Raw genomic sequence first — 20170 nt, forward strand, 5'->3', positions numbered from 1 at the left:
AATTTGTTTGTATAAATTGTCATTTTGGAAAAAAGTGTTTATGTTACCTAGATGGAAGATTGGCGGCGCTATTCACAATTATAATCTGACGCCATGTTCGCCTCTCCAATTCCACCGTACCAGCAGCCTAGCAGAACTGAAAAGAATAGCCCCACAACATGTACGCGGCGGCGTACATAGCATACTGCAGCATAAAGGTTGAACTTTGAAGACTTTCCTCTCATCTTGACGCATTGGAGTTAATCTCCATAGGCTGAAAGTCTTGTAGATCTTCATTTTCCTGTGTAAGTTTGGATTGGAAGCAACATTTTTCCACCTTCATGACCTTTCAATTCATCGTCTCATTCCTTCAGTTTGTCCTTCCTTATGTTTTGACTTCAACTTCAAGCAAAGTCGAGTCCCTTCCCACCACCCCAGCATTAGCGAATGGCATTCTTGGGCAGTGCGGTTGATTAAAAAGAAATACCGGGCTGAATTTATACATGACTGAGCAGGAACAACACAAGGTCTAACCCACGACCTTCACTCATGGCATCCTTCGCAATCAACCATGCACTTCGCCAATCACTCTCAATCCTCCAAAACCGCCCGAAAGATTTTAGAGGATTGAGGAGGGTTAGGGTTGAGAGTTCTAATTCTCTAAGAGTGATAACCATGTCATTAGACCTAAACTATTTTATTCAAAATTAATGTTAGAAATTCTAAATATCCGCTGCAAATTTGTCAAATTGTCTAAGAATAGGCCAAAAATTAAGACATTAATTAAAGCAAAGGGTCACAGTTACATGTATACTCTGAATTAGACATACGTGGTACGACTTGAGCTAAAACAGCAATTAAGGACAGTAGTTTTGGAAGAAAGAATTAAATAGTGGGCATATTACAAAGAGTTGAACCCTGCTTGGCACATGTCTATGGAGTCCAGAATCTTTGGACTGCGTTGTACTTCTGAAACATGTTACAGTGGGCTAAAATGTGAAATGGTAGTCCTGAAAGACGTTTGACTACAAACTGATTTGTTGCTACATGTGTAATCTCTGACACACTTGAGAGTGACAGACTACATGTAAGACAGTGTCCACACCAGATATTAGGGCAACATGTATCTTTACCATACATGTGTGCCCTAATTGTGTTTAATAGAGGCACATGCACATCTACCTACATGTAAATGTACCTGTCCTTACATACATGTACATGTATGTACATGTACATATACATGTAAGACTCTGTATTGTGGGTTTAATTGAGGTGCCTTGTCCTTGACTGATAAACAGTAATGGGGTCTGTCCCAGTGACCTTACATGAGGTCATTGCCTACAAATACATCACAGTTCTGTGAGAATGCTTTTTTTAAATGGATACTTTTACATAGTGTTCGCTGCCAGGGTTAAAATCTGCTTGTTTCCACATCAACTTAACATTGTCCTCGCATTCATCCCTGTGCAGTACACGTAAGATGGCATTGTACATGTAAATATCGATCGCCTGCAATTTTTTAGGTGGGTCAATACCCAATGAAGTAATCACTGGGTTCCATGTCTACTTTATGCAGTATTCATTTTTACGTGATACGTCTCATATGTTTTCAAATTGTGGATATAGCATCATCTGTGGAGCAAAAGAGGATCACCCTAGCAGCAGCAGCATTGGTCAACGTTTGTTCACTGTTCGAGGCATTGTTCTCACAATGGCGGGAGCCCAACAGGTGTTTGAGACGCCATCCCAGTCCTCGCGCTTTGTCTACACGTCTGACCGCCATCCGCGTGAAACGCTGGAGATGATCAACATCTTGCGTCGACAGCGGGAGCTCTGTGACGTGGTCATTGTTGTCAATGAGAATAAGATCTACGCCCACCGGATCATCCTGTCGGCCTGCAGTCCATACTTCAGGGCCATGTTCACTGGGGAGTTGGCAGAGAGCCGGCAGACCGAGGTCACTATACGGGACATTGATGAGCGGGCCATGGACCAGTTGATTGACTTTGCTTACACGTCCACCATAACAGTGGAGGAGAGCAATGTACAGACGCTGCTGCCTGCTGCCTGCTTGCTGCAACTCTCAGAAATCCAGGAAGCCTGCTGTGAGTTCCTGAAACGGCAGTTGGACCCTTCGAATTGTCTTGGTATCCGGGCATTTGCTGATACACATGCCTGCCGCGATTTACTCAGAGTGGCTGATAAATTCACACAACAGAATTTCCTACAGGTAAAGTTTGTCTGTAGCCCTGTTGGCATTTTACCTAAAATTGTCAGTAGCCTCTGCAAGTGGTTGTTAACATCCCATTGTGGTAACTCTTCCACGTTTCTAAAGTGGATTACTTGTGACCCCTGGAAAGTCTCATGGCCAATTAAAACTTGCAATGACATGCCCTCTCAGAGTCTCCTGAGGGTTGCCCTCTGCTTGAACTCTTAATTTGACACCAAATGTTGGAGGTGCAGAATTTTTTGGAATTTTGTTTTGGGGTTACATGGTCAAGTTAGGCATTTTGCAACTCCCATGTCTTTAATTTTATGTACATGCATAGTATTTTATGGGCACGTGTTGGAAAACAAAGGTTAACCGGGTATGCCCTGACCAAGTCATGTGATCAAAATGTAAGTTTTACATTACAGTGGCCACCCTCATGGGACTTTCTGCAATGTAAAAGTGACAATGTAATTTTCTGTAACCAAGGTGGCTGTGTAAAATTTCCCCTGTGGAAGGGTAAAGTGACAACCGGTGTTTGATTCATAACGGTGAGGACATTTACTGGTTGTCTGCATTTTGGATTAAATTCTGTCAAATTGACAACAGTCTTTGAGTTTTATAAAAAAAGTCCAATGCGAACATGGCTTCAGGATGTCACTTTGTTGTCACTTTATTGAAAGAAAATAGAGACTATGATTGATATCTGTATGTTGGAATATGTACTGATCTGGAATGTATTACACATAAAGCCATGGTAACTTTTCTTTGGAAAAGAAATTGAAATGAATGGAAATTGTGATGTACATGTAATTCCCTTATGTAAACAATGCAAGCATTGATCAGCACCTACAAATAGGTTCCCATTAACTGCATGCATAAATGGTCTCAGAAGTTTATAATTTGTTCATTGGTGACCAGAATGGAAGGCGCTCATAAATGACTTGCCGTCAATCAAGGCTTCCCTTGTACCGTATGGTAGTTGTTTTTTAAACCAGTACTTTAGAGTCCGTACAATGTATGTACACTTCTGTGCAGTTTTGTCTCCAAAAATAATGTGGCTTTAGAAACAAAGCGTCCCTCACTGTTCCTTTTTTTCCCCTCCAATGTTGAACATTTGGTAATATTATTGTAGTTTTATGTGTGGCTGTGTATGTGAAGGTCATGGAGAGTGAGGAGTTTATGCTACTTCCAGTCAACCAACTGATGGAAATCACTGGCAGCGATGAGCTAAATGTACGTAGTGAAGAACAGGTGTACAACTCAGTCATATCCTGGGTCAAATACAACATCCCTGAGAGGAGAGGTGAACTAGCAAAGGTAAAGGAAAGTCACTCTAGAATTTCATAAAAAATATCTAAATGGTGTCGAGATAGGCAAAAACGAAGCAAGGAAATATAAAGTCAGTTTTTGCTAGGGGATGTACATGTACTAACACAACATAACCATCTATAAACTTTACATTAGTATATCCGCTGAGCTTGTGACTCGGGGATGCTTTGCTAGATTTGAAAGTGGGCCTATGTGTGTTTGCTTTGTCTTCTGAAATACTTAAGCACACCTTTTCCTCCTTACACTAAAAATCCACTTATTTGTAGAGACCAAGTATTGAGTTTATTTCCTAAGTACTGTACTGCAAGATCTTTCTAGTCTATTCTCAGACCAGTACGTGTACTTGATTGGATTTGGAACTCATCTCTCTAAACTTTTGGACCAGAATCTCTTTCATGCTTTTCTTCAATCACCAACAGGTGTTACAGCATGTCCGACTTCCCCTCTTGAACCCCAAGTTCCTGGTGGGTACGGTCAGCACGGATCTGCTGATCCGTAGCGATGAGGCCTGCCGGGATCTGGTAGATGAGGCCAAGAACTACCTGCTGTTGCCCCAGGAGAGACCCCTGATGCAAGGGCCTCGGACAAGGCCCAGGAAGCCCATCCGCTGCGGGGAGGTGCTTTTTGCAGGTGGGTCTTTGTGCTTATGCAAATCTCATGTTTCACTTTGTCGGATACTTCTCTTTTGAAAGCAGCAGATTTTTGGAAAGAAAAAACAGCGTTCTTACCTGTAGTGTGAATAGCACGATGTGCCCTTAGAATAGGCAGTATTCCCACTTAGGCATTCCAGACATCCTGAGTTTGACAAGCTGTGTTGCTGGAAGGGACGGACTTTCTCTTAGGTACAATTTACAGTACTATCAATTGCCAATATTCACAAAGTAAATTCTACTCAACAGCTTTAAAGTCCATGATAATGAACGTTTGTTTGGTTATGCTGGACCAGCTCCTTGTACTCTGTGGAATGTGAACCACTTGGCAGGTCTGATGTATGTGCTCTGTGTGACTGACTGACGTGTGACAAACTACAAGGAGCAAGGGTTAATTGCAAGGAATGTCAGGTGAATCGACACCTACATGTAGATAACTTTAAACTCTAATCATTGTTTCCAATCCTGGTAACCAGTTGGTGGCTGGTGCAGTGGTGATGCCATCTCCAGTGTGGAGCGGTTTGATCCACAGAGCATAGAGTGGCGGATGGTAGCACCAATGAGCAAACGACGATGTGGGGTGGGCGTGGCTGTCCTTGACGACCTCCTCTATGCAGTGGGAGGTCATGATGGGTCTTCCTACCTCAATAGCATTGAGAGGTGAGTTTACAAAGGAGTTACCGTGACAGAAGTCATTGAAACACGTGAATCACTTTAGTCTTGACAAGCCTAGTCTTGACTGTCCAGTAAGTGTCGAAAGGGGGAAAGCGTTCGGGCATACTGATCTAGCTAGTGTTCCAGACATTTTAAACATTATCACTGGACATTTCCAAAGGCCTACTTCTTTGATGTAAAGTTTGTGTAGAGATGACTGTCATGGATCAGTGGCTCTGTGCAGTAGTTTCAAGGGGACCATTGTGAATGATCAGTGATGGTGTTACTGTGGTCACCAGATTTGTCTGGAACAAGTTAGTAATCTTTTCTTCATGGTTTGTGCACAACACCAATGATGCATTTTAAAGCTGCAACAAAGACATTGTCACAGAAAAATTTCAACTTAGGTATAGTGCATCCAGAAATATAAAAGTTGCTGAGTCCTTTTACTGAAAAAATTGAATTTTATGCCAGAATCGCAACCTGTTCTTATAATTCTTGAAAAAAAAGGGTTCTTCATAGTAATGTGAATTATATACATGCACAATGAAATGCTTAAATCGTTGTTACTGGGTGTCATGTTAATCACCCAAGAGGGTGACCCCCAAAAGGTAAAAGGATAACAGAAATATTTCAAAGCTGCTGGATGGAAACTACTTCTTACTAGGTGAAGCAGAAAAGTCAGCATCAATCATATCAAAGCAACAGTGAATGGTTAGCATTGATCCACAGCGTCTGATCATTCGTAGGCCTCTGTCTTTATGCACAAGTACATCTGAAGAGATTTTCTTTTGGACTATTGCGTGAGAATGGGAGATACATCTAGCGGAATTGTGACGTGGAATTTGTAATTACAGTTGTATCTTTTGACTCAGATATGACCCTCAGACAAACCAGTGGAGTAGTGATGTTGCACCAACCAGCACATGTAGAACGAGTGTGGGCGTGGCTGTCTTAGATGGTTACATGTATGCAGTAGGTGGGCAGGATGGGGTGTCATGTCTCAACATAGTAGAAAGGTGAGGTGACTTGCAGTGCTTGTCTTTTTTCTCTTATTGGACAGTTTACTGTTGCTTTTTGTTTGTTGTTGAATCATATTTTAGTGTTAAAGGATTGTTTTCTAAAATAAAAAAGCACGAGAGAATTTGCTTTTATTTTGAAATCTTTATTCATGCTTCAATTTTAAGACTGCCACTTGGAAAAAGAGATGCTTTATAACCGTGTGTTTCCTTGTAAACCACAATGTATACCTATTTTGCTTGTTTTTCTTTAAAGTATGTTCATGGTGGAAGCATTTTTCAGGCAAAATGGAAGAAGTAATAATGTTTTTGTAAGAATCAGGTTAACATCATGTAACACTGAGTGGAATCTGTAACTTGGTATGCACGGATCATGTAAAATGAATATTACTAAAGTCTCTGTAAAGACTTGCTGCCGAGTGGTTTGAAAAATGCTGTGCACATATTCGGGACTTTTCCGTGGTTTTCAGTTTTCAAAATTCTTCAAAAATTCATCATTTCAATTAATGGGCATTTACACCCACGCAAATTACTGTCTGGTGGCCACTCTAGTCTGACAGACAATATCTATTGACGCCTGCAGCCTTGTAAAAAGAGCCCAAATTGTGCAGTGTTATATAACTTTCTTATGTTCACGAACCTGGCACAGTGCGCTGCTGACCTCTTTTCAATAGGGGCCAGATTAGCGTACAGCGGTGCTGTGTGGCTCATCGCTGCGGTGGTGGAGTGCTTTTGTCCCCAGTGGTAATCCGCTCACTCTAAATGCCCCAAACTGTGGTATACTTTTTTAAAACAAGGCTGGATTATCTGCACTATTGACAGAGAAAAAATGTTAGTAATGCCCAGCAGCCTGGTCTTTTGTTCCAAGTACGGTCTTGTTACAAAGCCCAGTTCCTTTCGTCCCATTTGGGGTTTCCTGGCTCCATGTATAATGCCTACATGCTCGAAAACGGGTCCCCCGGCAGCAAGTGGTTAAAAGATACGTATTTATTAGCGAGTTATTTTTGTGTAGGGTTTTAGGGATATGTGCGTTTTCACTGTTTGCTTGTATTTACATGTATACATTTGTTTATTCTGTTGCTTTGTCCAATGTCTTTTTTGTAATAAAGATACGAGCCTCATGCCAATCGTTGGACCCGTGTTGCATCCATGAGCACACGAAGGCTGGGTGTTGCCGTGGCTGTTCTCGGGGGTTTCCTGTATGCTGTAGGGGGTTCGGACGGCACATCACCCCTCAACACAGTTGAACGCTACGATCCTCGCTCCAACAAGTGGACCCCGGTGGCGCCCATGGGCACACGACGGAAGCACCTGGGTTGCGCTGTCTATAATGACATGTTGTTTGCTGTTGGGGGGAGGGATGACCAGACTGAGTTGAGTAGCGCTGAGCGGTATGACTCAACCACAAATACCTGGAAGCCAATCGTTGCTATGAACTCAAGACGAAGTGGGGTGAGTTGTTTTGTCCATTTTGTTAGCTCATTGGCATTGTTGATTGATATTTGGTGTGTACAGCGTTTTGAATATCAGTGATTTTGGTAGGTTTGAGAACACCCTTTGATACCTTGTGACTTGTTCATGAATTATCAGTTTAGTTTATTTATTTCCACATCTTAAATAAAATATTCGCTTGAATGTAATATCAAAATAACTGAAATGATATGAGGATGCCAGATAAGAAGCAATGCTTGGACAAGATCTGGAACCTGTTTCTAATTATTTAAATAATGGGCTATTACGTATTACAGGATCACACACAGAATAAATTTTCAATGTTTGAATTGATCAGTAAGCCTGTTTTATATTAACTAAAAAAATGTCTAAGATAATAACTATAAGGGATGAAGTGAACTACCCAAATAGTGCTCAGTGTTTCCCCTGAAAGCTTGTGAAAAAAAATGGAAACCTGCAAGCTCAGTGGTCGAGAGGTACGTCTGCACTAGTGAGCAAAAAGACTTTTAATTGTTAATATTCAATGATTCCCACACGTTCAAAAATCAAGTACATGTACATGTGTTATAGAACTACTATGTCAGTCCTTGTAAAACTTCCATGGAGTGATCTTCATTGCCCTTGAGAACACTGTTGCGGATGTAACATGGACACCGCACTCATCATGTAGTGCCTGCCTAGTCCATCTTTGAAAAAAAAAAGGATTATTGAACAAGTCAACTGTGATGTATTCATACATGTGTGTTTTACAATCCTATTTAGAAGCACAAAATAAAGTTCTGCAGTCCAACTGAGGGATGCACTTTTGCATGTTGTTGAGGTAATACTGTTGGATCCTCATCTGATGAGTCAATTCCATCAATAGCCTTGCAATAACACAAAACATGACCAAACAGTGTGGGCATCACGGCAACAAAATGATACACAACATAGAGAATCAACCAGGCTTAACCAAATTTTTAGAATGTGAGAAAATAATGAAAAAATAAAATGTCAAAACAATTTCAGGATGGTCATTGTTCTTTTTCAGATTTCCAACAACTGTTGGGTTAACAATGCTGGACAAGAATATACTAGACATGCTTGATATTTACAGTGAATTTGTCTTGAAGTTTTACAAGAAATAAAAACAGTGAGCTGTCTTTCTTCTCCATGTGGCCTGCACACCGATACCGTTTTGCATTTTTTCACCAATAGTTTTTCTATTTGTGTTTTCTATTTTTTTTACATGAAGTACATGTAGGCCCATTGGTAGGGTCAACATCACTGATCTCTATACACTGGATAGGCAGCTCTGCTCCGTGAATTGAAGCGACTGCGCGGCCATCTTCGGCTATTCAATACAATGGTAGTTTCTTAACAGTCAATGGCTTTAGCGCCGTGCATGAATTAACCCTAACTCCCTAGGGTTTGTGCAAAATCATACATGAATGGACTGAAGTTGGAGGCCAATGTATTGAATATCCTAAGATGGCCGCGCGGTCACTTCAATTCACATATAGGCAGTTACTGCTGAGCTGCCTGTCCAGTGTATAGAGGTCAGTGGTCAACATGAAGATGTGGAATGTGACTGTTAGTCTAAATTAAGAATTTCCAGTTTGCAAGTAATTTATTATGTTCATTTTCTGACAGATCAGTCTGCATTCTTGCTTTAAAAAAAAAGTAGAGCCTAATGGATAAAAAAATCCATGTGGCTGCCAATACTATAATCAAAAAGACGATTCATATTTTATTTTCAAAATGGTCAATAGAATGTTCTTGTGCGAATGATAACTGAGCAAGATCATGACTTTGTTGGTTTCACCTACCCCTACAACTGTGGGGTCCGTTGTCCGCAGCCACCATAGCACTCCCAAGGCAGCCCGGCGCACAACGGACCCCACAGTTCCAGGGCCAACTTCAAAGAACATTGACACCAAATAAGAAACCGGCGTAAATGACACTTGGGCTGCCCATGGAAGGACACATAAATATTTTGAAGACTACATGTACACTGTACATAATGCCGATGCAAATGCGTCACATCCTCCATGAAAACTATGCATACAAAAAGAAATTAATCCTACATGTACCTTTGATGCTTTCCAAGCTAAATAAGTTGCATTTCGATGTACATGTAATGCATAGTGTTTGATGTAACGCATACATTTGTGTATGCCCCAACTTTCAGCTACCGTAACTTACAATGAAACAAAATGGAGGCCCCATGATTGACTGATTGTATTAGGGGTACGACAATTGACCATAAATGGACGGTTCCGCTTTGCATAAGGGTGAATACATGTAGCTTGGTTAATTTACAAAATGTGCTTCGATGTTACAAACTTTTGAGTGACAAGATGGGGTCTAGCAAAGAGAGACTGTGTGCTTCTGGTTTCTGCCTGAAGTTTTGGTGTACTCCATGATAAGGCTGTGTATGACTTGATTTTGTTTGCACTAATCCGTGTGCTTATTGCCTCAATGAATCGTATCTTGCAAGTTGGTCCTGAAATGTACAGCTTCGCTCACCTTGACTACAGTGTATGTTATGTACAAAAAAAGCCTTGTACCCTGTAGTATTCGAAAAAATAAGCTTGCACTGCATCTTACTAATGTGTAGTGTCCTTGTTATTTGTAGAATCTTAATCATGCCATGTATTTCCACTCACCTTTTCATTTCCTATGTGTCCATCCTGACAGGTGGGGTTGTCTGTAGTCAATGGCCAACTCATGGCTGTGGGCGGCTTTGATGGCACAACGTATCTGAAGACTGTGGAAATCTATGACCCAGAGACAAAATCATGGCGGATGTGTGGTAACATGAACTACAGGAGACTTGGGGGTGGAGTGGGCGTTGTCAAACTCCCTCAGTCAGAATCCAACGTGTGGTGAAGGACACTTTTTGCAGAGCTTTCTCCCTTGCTCCTCCTTCGCCTAGCTGTTGATCGCTACACCACAGGTGCAATTTACCACATTGACAATGAGAGGAAACACAGCCCAGACTTGGAGACTTTTCCTGTCTCACCCACCCATCCACCCATCCATGTTTGTTGTTTTATTAGTTGCTCAAGCTGAAATTGTGTATTTAACCACTTCCTGCCGGGGAACCCCGTTCGATCACCATGGGTTTATATGCAGACCCCGGGTGCTTGAAATGGGACAAAAGAGCTGGTCCGTGTAACAAAAGACTGTACTCAGAACAAAAGACCTGCTGCTGGGAATTGCCATCATTTTTCGGCTTCCATTTTTCGAAGGTAATCCGTCACTGTTTTTAAACAGTATACCACTGTTTTGGGCATAGTGCGCCCGCGGATTAGCACCGTGGACAAAAGTGCTCCAGGGCCCCATTGATGAGCGACACAGCACCACTGCATGCTAATCCAGCCGCGTTTGAAAAGACGCCACTTGCATTCACAGGGGACAAAGGAAATTACACACCTCACAATTCTGGGCTCTCTTTACAGGGCGGTTGGCCTGGCTGAAATACTCAGGCGTCAGTGAAGGTTGCCTGTCAGCTTAGAGCAGCCACCAAACAGTCATTTGTGTGGGTGTAAATGCCCATTAAGTGAAATGATGAATTTTAGAAGAATTTTAGAAATTGAAAATCTCCTCCATATGTGTGCACTGCATTTTTAATCACTTCGTGCCGGGGCATTTTTCAATGTTGACGATGCTGGGCCGGCATGACTGTCATTTTTTCCGTTTTTCAAAATCCTTCAAAAATTCATCATTTCATTTAACGGTCGTTTATAGCTGCACCAAGTAATCTTTAGGCACTACTCTAAGTTGACGGGTGACCTTCATTGACGCCCGAGTATTTCAGCCAGGCCAGCAGCCTTGTAAACAGAGCCCAGATTGTGCAGCGTTGTATAACTGTCTTTTGTTCACGAACCTGGCTCATTGCACTGCTGACCTCTTTTCAATAGGAGCCAGATAAGCATGCAGTGGTGCTGTGTGGCTCATCGCTGCGGTGGTGGGACGTATGGAAGGACTCGTGGTGGAATGGATTAAAGCATTGCATAGAAAACTTCATGTGGTTGGCTTTAGGGATTCCTTGGAATTTAGGTTTAACCCTCTTATGCAAGTATTTAGGCTGGACATGGCTTTTTCTTTGAATAGTTGAAATTGATCAAGCGACATACATGTGTATGTCTGTCTTGGAGTATTTAGACAGCAGGTGGGTTATTGCCTGTCAGACCTCTTGTATTCCTCACTTTCTGATTCCAGTTACAAGATCAGTTTACATTGAATGCTTGAAGTTACTCTATCATCACGTGTCCAGCAGAAGGGTGTTCTGTCATTTTCTTTTGACACATCTCAGTTTGCTTGATTAATCCTTCTGCTGGGCGGTAGATGGTGTAATAATTATATGACTTATTTATATTGTGCATTCCAGTAGCTGGTGGAATCTTAGGTCGAGTTCGGGCGGCCTGTTCTTGACACGGGGTTCTTGTTCTCGCGCTCGAAGGGGGGAACACGACTCAAGAACACTGTTCTCGGAACAGGATTACACACCACCTCCTCGTCAGGGTTTTACAGGAACACAGGGAAAAACTTGTGAGATTTTGATTTTTGAACAGCTGCAAAAGTAGAGAGATGGCTTCCAAAGCCATAGACAATGGGAAGTTTTGCAAAATTAACATTAATTATTTTCCCTAACCCAGAAATGAATGTTCCTGTTTATATAGAAAGGAATTCAGCCCATCCAAACATTAACTCGGGAATAACGTAGCCTACATGTACATGGACGCCGCCATGTGCATGTTGCTTGTCACTAACTACCATCGATAACCGGTTGTTTGTTCCCGGCGTTCGAGCGGCCGACCCACGAACAACAAATCGAGCTGTTCGTGAACGAACGAGAACAAGCCGCCCGAATTCAGCCTCAGTGCACTTTACACCACATTATCCATGCTCATTGAGTAATGAGACAATCCTGTCAACCATCGCTATTCCCTGTGGCGATTGCTACCATTGGTGCAACCATATCAGGTGCTACCAGGTTTAAGTAACCCCAAAAAGGACCCTCTCTGTCCGGGGGGTAACATTCATTTTCCTGAGTGGAGAGAGACAATTTAGCACAAGTGATGTGACCAAGGTCTAACGCCACATTGCAGGATTTGAATCCCGACCATTTTCAAAACAAAAAAAAAAAATTGCTCATTAAATTGTGAAATAGCCATAATAACAGTTGGTTATTAAAGTTACTAGTCATGCGATGAGATGGTTGCTTATGGGATGCTGTTATTTTTGCCAAAATGGGAGTTTTTATTGTCTAACATACTTCATGTGCATTCATTTAAGGGTGTGCATAGTGATTGAAAGGGCATGTGCATTGTTCATGCACTGAGCTGGAACTGGCTTTTGGAAAACAAGTGTTTTAAAAGAAAGTTGGGATTTGACCATTGAAGATGAACACCATCTCTCATGTTTTTTTTTTCTCAATGTAATGAACACAACAGAAAACAGGAAATATAGCCATTTTAATTTTCAATACCTCCAACTCTGTCCAATTCTAAAAGTTTCAGCCAAAGCAAACTACCTGTATGTATTTTATCTTCACATTTTAGGACCTGTTGAAACTTCAACTTCCCCTTTGTTTTTAACCAGGGAGATTTCTCCTCTGTTTTTCCATGCTGGGAGAGAGAGTGACACTTTGATGTACTGCAATGTGATTGTTTTCATCTGCTCCATCCCAGTTTAGTCATTTAAGTTGAATACCCCTCAAAAACAAGATTGTTGGAGGGGGCAGTCAGTCAGGCTGAGATATTGCATGTAGTTTATGTAGCCAACTTGATATTACATTCCTTGCTGACAATGCTACTGATCTGTAAAGCTGGATGTTATTTCCTCAGACCCATTTGTGCCACGGACGGTCTAAATCACAAGTAATGTTTTATTACATTCTTGGAAAAGGCACTTGCATTGGCATTTTTCGTCCAGAAGATTGAGAGATAATCTTTAGGGGAAGGGCCATACTTGACAGTGTCTTCACCATTCGTTCAGCCATCTAACCCAGAGCAAAACCGCAGACAAATCCATTAATTAGCTCATAGCACATTGTGTGTGTAGTGACTTACGATAGCTTACCTAGAACAACTCGGTGTTGTGTGTTGGTCGGTAAAATCCTGTGGACAACTCTCACCTCATGATCATGAAATCAGTCATTGAAGGGGAAACATTTGGCTTGTTTCATGAAAAAGTGTGGAAGTCGCGTCTTGCCGTATAGAGCTTGCATTTTTGCAATAGTTCCGTAAAATAAAACCGTTTGAATGTAAAGAATTATGGTTGAAAGGTCAGACGTTGTACTTATTTTTGGTTGTTTTGTTTTTCAATTGAAAAAAAATGCCGATTTGAAAGAGCATATTTTTCTTAGATGCTTAGCAGAAAACATTTCACATGTATAAAGTTCCGAATGATGAAGTAATTGTACCATATCTACTGTTTCATAATGTACAGTGCTCTGGGGATGCAATGGAGTAAGTAACGCTTATTGTCAGGTGAATTAATTAAATGTAAGATAATGATGTCGCTAAATTGTCAGTTTGAGTAGGCGATATAAATATTTTAGACTGCATAAACCCCCAGACTAATGTGAAAAACCTAGACAAATTAAAGACAGGCTCTTAATAGCAATGTTCAAACTGTATTTGTACATGTATTCGCTTTCTTGTGTTTTTGGTTTCATTTTTTGTAGGCAAAATATGAATGAATGCACTCCATGAGAAATGTCCAGATTGCCCGGCCATTTTGTTCACGACCACGAACGAGGTACGTGTTTTGGGCTTTTTCGTGGTTTAGTGCTTTTATTCACACTTTTTCACACTTTTTTGTGGTATTAGCTGGTCATTTTCAGATCTCGATTTTTGTAAAGCCTTAAATCTGTCTCCCTCCATACACGCTGAAAACGCTATCGCTGCTTGAATCCCTCCTACATTGGATTTGATCGGTGTCACTACTCCGACATTTGGCTATTCACAATTAGGAATGGCAACCCTGGATCCTATAGGATGCACCGACAATCAAAATAAATAACAAGATCAAACGGTCTTCTGGTATTCCAATATTCTGTATTCCAATATTTACAACACGAGCTCGATATGGTATTAGAAAGTGAACTTCTTACAGAATTATTGAATACAGGTCTGTGATTAAGGCGTAAAAACTCAATTATACTCAATTAGTCAATCAAGTGACTCTGGGATCATCACATCAATCATAAAAAATAAAGGTTCCATCAGATATCCACTTTAAATTATTAAAATAGCAAAATTAACCGGTCCACCATCTGTTGAAGTTCTGTAGTCCCCTGAATCAGGCGTCTAACAAAATCGCAGTAGATCAGCCGAAAGCTCGGTCAGGCAAAGCAAGTTCAGAGTCTGTGCTCCTTAGCGGTACACAAGGGACTCTTCTCAACATAAGGCCATCTACAATAAATGTAAACCCAAAATCTTAAAAGTTTTAAAGACCTATCGAAATCATGCTCCAATTTATTTCCTTTCCAACCTCGATCTCCACAATTCCAAATTACGATAAATTTTATATCATTATCCTTATTTTCATAAATGTAAATTTCCGATCTTCTCGAAAATCACCGGCCTCAATCTCCAGGATCAGTTTAATAGTCTTACTACTACAATTACAGCGAAACTTCAGGCGTTTACTTCAATGTATAATAGCAAGAAAATCATCAATATTACAACACTTACGACAATGTGCTGAACAACTGTCTTGGTAATCTGCATCCTTAAAACGTTGTGTAGTGCAGTACAGGAAGTTGAATATCGTCGTTTGAATATCACCGGTAATGGCCTTTATGGAACACTTTCTTCTGGACTTATTCTGGGAATAAATAGCCAATTGGTTCATAAGAGTTTGTGTTTTATTTGAATAACCTTTATAACGGAATTTACACAAAAAGGTCATTTATGCGATCTCATGATCACTCCTTGTGATGAAACAGCGCATTTTGTTGTTCGTGAACTTAACTGTCCTGTGGTGGTCAACATGTTGTTGGCCAGTCTTAGCCAAATTCGTACAAAGACTTTGAAGACTGATGTTTTGGAGTGACAAAATAAAATTACAAACATTGCACGGATAATGGAAAAGTTCATCAAAATCTATAGAAAAAGTTATTCCCCAAGGCAAGGGTAAATCTAATTGTACATATTTTTTTCTATTTCCTGGTCACTGCGATAAGTTGTAGTTAATTGCAAAGAAAACACCACAAATAATTGCTACGATATTACTGGCCGCACTTGTCCGGCTAAGTTGCAGGCAATAACCAGGCATTTTGGAATGTTTAATATTGTTCGTCCCACCGGGCGGCGATGATCATCGAGCGCTTTGATGTGCCTGAGTTGTAACTCCTGTGTCCTTCCTCCATCCTCCTGACTAATTTTGTGACCAAAAATAGCGTTCTCCCATGGAAAAGTGTATCTTAATTGACATTTACCCAAAATAAAGTAATCAGACTACACTAATGTGCTGAGCACTATACCGAAATTGTCCTGCATTTTCCTATATCATGTCTTGAATGTTGTTGATTATTATTGAAAGCTCTTCAGGATGGCAGCCAAACAGCCCGACAAGATGTCAATCTGTACAGTGCAACGGAATCAACGCCAGTAACACCATCACCGTAAATTATTCTAAACAAAACAAAGACTATCAATTTTCCAAGTGTATGAAGTTTCCGAAGGTCAGATTAATTACTTCCCGTTTCTTATGTTATGTAAATCATCAGTGTTAACTGAATTACAGGGATGAGAAACAAACAAAATTTATGATAACAATAATTTTTCAAACATGGTAGGCCTACCATTTTAAGAAGTATATAACTTAAAACGAACCTGTTTGGACACGCCAATCGTCTCAGCATTGAAGAAGAAAAGGAAATCTTGGCCAGACACTGTTGGACTTACAATAACAAGTGATTTCAGGGGGATTGTCAATATGTACATTGGGAAGCTGTCTAACTTTGTCACAGGCAAATCTGGTCAAGTTCAGACATTCACTATCAGTGAGGATTCTTTTATCAAGCCTTGTGCAAAAACTCTTAGTGCTTTATCTTTTAGAGCGTGCTCCAACAAACCTGACAAAATTAAGTTGTAATCAGCATCTGTATACTCGCTTGTCAAATTAAACAACTCTTCGACACTCGTTGCCATACTAAAATAGGTGTAAAATATCACCTGACACTGGCAAATTAATCCACCTCAAGCAGAAGCTGCACTCCCTCATTTTGCAGGAGTTGCAGCGTTGCAATTTAGCAGTTAGTACCAAAGGAGAGCCTCCGTTGCTTAGGAAATAGCGCTCCCTCTTGGTCCAGCTTAGGACCCATAATTAAACTCTCTCCGCGTATCCGTTCCGAGCGGAACAAAAGAGGGCGTGTTTTTCGGTACCGCATAGGCGTGCGTTTACAATGGAGATCAGTGGCGCGTTTGATGTGGAGCACGCTGAGTACTCGTAACGTATTAATTTCCGTACATGCAGAACGCGTGCAAGAACCCGTTTGGAAAACTTACAACCACCTGTCTTTCTGTTGGCGCTTGGGGGTGCACTTGAACGCCAGATCCCTGAACGCCAACGCTTACTGGAAGCCTCTAACACGCTTTGCCCTACCCTGTTTTGGGAGAACGGTTAACTTAACCTCTTTTATAAATCAACACATTTCATTACTATCTTAGATTAATTAATAAATTTTTTCAGCTCTTGAGTTCTAATATTACTTTTAATTCGCAGATTTTGATTGTGTGTGTGGGGGGGAGGCTGGGGGCCAGTGGTCGAATTGCCCATCTTCCCTTATCTCACTGACATATAAACGCATAGACCGCCGGTCTAATTGCGCGTAAAACCGTGATTTTGAAAAGTAGGGGCAAACAATTGGCGGAACGGTGGATGACAGCGCGTTCAGTGCGCATTACGCGCAATGCACTTACATTGCCATTATTTGTTTACATGTACTCCCAAAATGCGTTCACCTTTTTTGCTCTTTTGTACTGCTAACTCTTCCTTTCAGATGTTGCAACTGCATTGTTTTGAATCCCTAGGGGCCAGATTGAGTAAATAGAGGTTTTTGTACCTTCGAAAAATGGCTTTATAGAATTTTAGGACTGGAATTCCTCAACTATGCGTAAATTCCTTATACCGAGGGGTGAATTTGCCCATAGTTTTGATTTTAGTCGAGAGCCGCGCAGATCACGAAAACCCCCTGTAGTTTTGAATAGGACCAGGCGGTCTATGCGTTTATAATCTGTGCCTTATCTCCGTACTGCCCTGAGCTGAGGTGCATCCTCACTGGCAAAAGAATGATAGATGGAGCTAAGTTTTCCAACCAAGTTCTTGCACGTGTTCGGCGTGCACGCGAAGATCTTATACTAAATTCGTTGCGCGCACTCAGCGTGCTCCTCGTCAAAAGCCCGTAAACTTGCGCGTCTTTGCAGTGAATGCGTAAAGGACAACCTCATTTTAAAATACGCTCTCTTCTGTTCCTGCTAGCTTGGACCGGAGAAACCCCAGCTGATGCCGTCTTTTCAGGTATCAGTTGGGTGTGTAGGGACTTTGGGCTTAGGCTTAGGTCTAGGGCGTAGCGGAGGGGGAGGTGGAGTTGACCGGCGAGGGTGTGAGTGTTGACTCAAAATCGATTGTTGCGACGAACAATAAGCCGTGGATCCTGGTAATTTCGTCAGTGCTGTGTTGGAAGCCTCACCTTGTGCGACATCAGAACGTGGTTTGTGAATTGTTGAGGAAGTTAGTGCTTGCGGTGGTGGACGGGTGCGGCGTTGGCGACCGTTCCCAAAGCAGGGCGGTGCGGGTGGTGCCGGCAGTCCATACTTAGTTGGGAGAGACTTAGTTTTAGAGCCGGGTGGGATAGCTGGTGGCTTCCTTTTGTCAACCACGTTTATCCTTTCTTGCGGCTCCTCTGATCTTGACTTTGATTTCGTTTTGTTTGTCTCTGCCTCCTGAGCTGTGACGCTGTCAGGAGTACTTTTCTGAGCAATCGGTACGATGTTCTTTCTCGCACTGCTATTTTCATGACGGTCTAAAGTGTCTAACTGGAGGATGGCGTTGCACTCAGTCAGTTCCATATTTCTCACCTGGAGCTCCATCACCATCTGCTCCAGCTCGGCTCTCTCAGCATTCTGTCGACGGACTAGAGACACGAGACTACCGATCCGATGACCAGCATCTGGCCGGTGCTGTGAATCAACACACTGCCGGCAGACCAGCTGTCCATCGCACGTCTCGCACTGGAACTCCAGAAGCTTGCCGAGGTGAGTTCGACACATCCAAGACGTTGATGGTCTGTCGTCTTCATCATCTTCGAACAGTCTGATCGATGATGCCTCCAGGGCTTCCAGCAATGCAAAGTTGGTAGGGAGTGATGGAAAGCCATCATTGTCAGCTGATGCTGGCGGCACTGGAGTGTACCGTAAGCAGGCTGGGCATCGCACCACACGACGCCCGGAACCATCTTTCCGGGAGGAATGCCGATGCTTGGATTCATACCAGTGCTCGATGCATGCTAAACAGAAGGTATGACCGCAGCGCAACACCTTTGGTTGTTTGAATTGGTCCATGCATATGGCACATGACATCTTGGATGTCTTGCTGATTGGAACTTGGTAGATCTGTGATCTTCTTTCCCAGACTCCCATTAGCCACTTGGAAGCTTGAGCGGGGCGAAGATCGGCTGAATAGTTAAGGGGTGCTGGGCAGGTGTAATTCACTCAGCCACTTGAAAACGCCAATGAAGTTTTTGCTGTTGTTACTTGGTGCATCATTTGGTTTCATATGGATCAGTTTAAGGAAACAAACAATCCCACCTTATGTTTATGTCGTTTTCTATCTTGCCAAAATGGTGAATTTGCCCATAAGTTGAATAAATGACCGAATGACGAGTTTCCCTTACTTCCTGCTGCTTACCGTCAAAAAGAAGTGGCACAGTTCACGTGGAAATTCCAACCTCTTTGTTTCCATCACATGACTATGACAAATAATCGGTGTGCGGTTTGATTACACCATTGCGTATAAAAACACAAGTATGCGGTGGCAAGGGTATTTCTGGCATGACTATCTACGCACTCAAAACCTAAGTCTGAAGTCCAGGTCCTACACTTCGAACTCGACCTAACGATATCGTGCTTTTGTCATAAGAAATTAAAGGAATCGCTTGACTCGGACTACATAATAACTAGGCTGTCACACAGTAGCAATTGGCTGATCTGTTTTGACCGTAACAGAGCTCTGTGGATTCCGCTGCCATCACGTGCGTTTTTGACGAGCGTTTATCAGGTTTGTTTTGGCAGAGTGTGGTTGTAGAATTTACATGCGTGACATGGTCCAACAGACCAATTGCACCCGCTAACCCACGTGACCTATAGTGGGTATCAAGCATCAACAAACATGGCGTCCTCCCATAGCAAGTGTGTCGTAACTGAAAAAAAAAAGGTTTTCGGTGTACTACGTCGGTGGTCTGAGAACTACGGAAGTGTATAAGGGCCACTTTCAATTTTTTTTCGAGTGACTATCTCACAGTAACTCGCAGCGGTGAGATAGTAACTCGCCACGGAGAGATAATGACTCAAAAAAAAAAACTTTTTTGCAAGTGGCCCTTGTACCTTTCCGTACAGAACTGTACCGACCGTCAGCTTTATTTTTGGTAAATGACGCTTATTGGGTTTACGGGATCTTCCTCTAAGTATGGTAGGCCTACAGTTTGTTATGACCGTGTGCAATGTATCACCGTCATTTTGAATAAAAACCGCACTGAGGGAGATCAGTCCCAGGTGCTTCACACGTTCTGGGTAATTCCATGACCTTTGGCATGGTGCTCGAGTTTGTTGCGCCAGGAGAGCCAGTGTGCTATTTCGTTTTGTTTTTAGTCTTATGTC

At 41.9% G+C, this 20170-nt stretch overlaps 2 protein-coding genes across 4 annotated transcripts; one reads left to right on the top strand and one right to left on the bottom strand.

Annotated features, from left to right (window-relative positions):
* The first annotated feature begins 79 nt into the window (after nucleotides 1-79).
* LOC110983832 (kelch-like protein 20) lies at nucleotides 80-13918 on the top strand. The gene is made up of 8 exons (XM_022243411.2): nucleotides 80-284; nucleotides 1606-2209; nucleotides 3350-3508; nucleotides 3940-4150; nucleotides 4647-4830; nucleotides 5700-5843; nucleotides 6953-7295; nucleotides 9975-13918. The coding sequence occupies exons 2-8, from the start codon at nucleotides 1691-1693 to the stop codon at nucleotides 10164-10166; spliced, it is 1752 nt and encodes a 583-aa protein (XP_022099103.1). The 5' UTR covers nucleotides 80-284; nucleotides 1606-1690; the 3' UTR covers nucleotides 10167-13918.
* Nucleotides 13919-14973: 1055 nt separating this feature from the next.
* LOC110983834 (tripartite motif-containing protein 2-like) lies at nucleotides 14974-19840 on the bottom strand. 3 transcript variants are annotated; one of them, XM_087143083.1, is made up of 2 exons: nucleotides 17986-19840; nucleotides 14974-15874 (listed from the first exon to the last, which is right to left on the bottom strand). In XM_087143083.1, exons 1-2 carry the CDS (start codon nucleotides 18932-18934, stop codon nucleotides 15870-15872), a joined length of 954 nt encoding a protein of 317 aa, XP_086999209.1. In that variant the 5' UTR covers nucleotides 18935-19840; the 3' UTR covers nucleotides 14974-15869. The 3 variants fall into 3 exon arrangements, 2 of the variants coding, with proteins under 2 accessions (XP_086999209.1, XP_022099106.2); XM_022243414.2 differs by having other exon boundaries at nucleotides 14986-15116; XR_015427154.1 differs by having other exon boundaries at nucleotides 14987-15116; nucleotides 16127-19840.
* Nucleotides 19841-20170: the final 330 nt, after the last annotated feature.

Source organism: Acanthaster planci, linkage group LG11 (genome assembly GCF_054643075.1).
Source record: "Acanthaster planci isolate LZ-2023a linkage group LG11, COTS_SCS, whole genome shotgun sequence".
Lineage (NCBI taxonomy): Eukaryota > Metazoa > Echinodermata > Asteroidea > Valvatida > Acanthasteridae > Acanthaster > Acanthaster planci.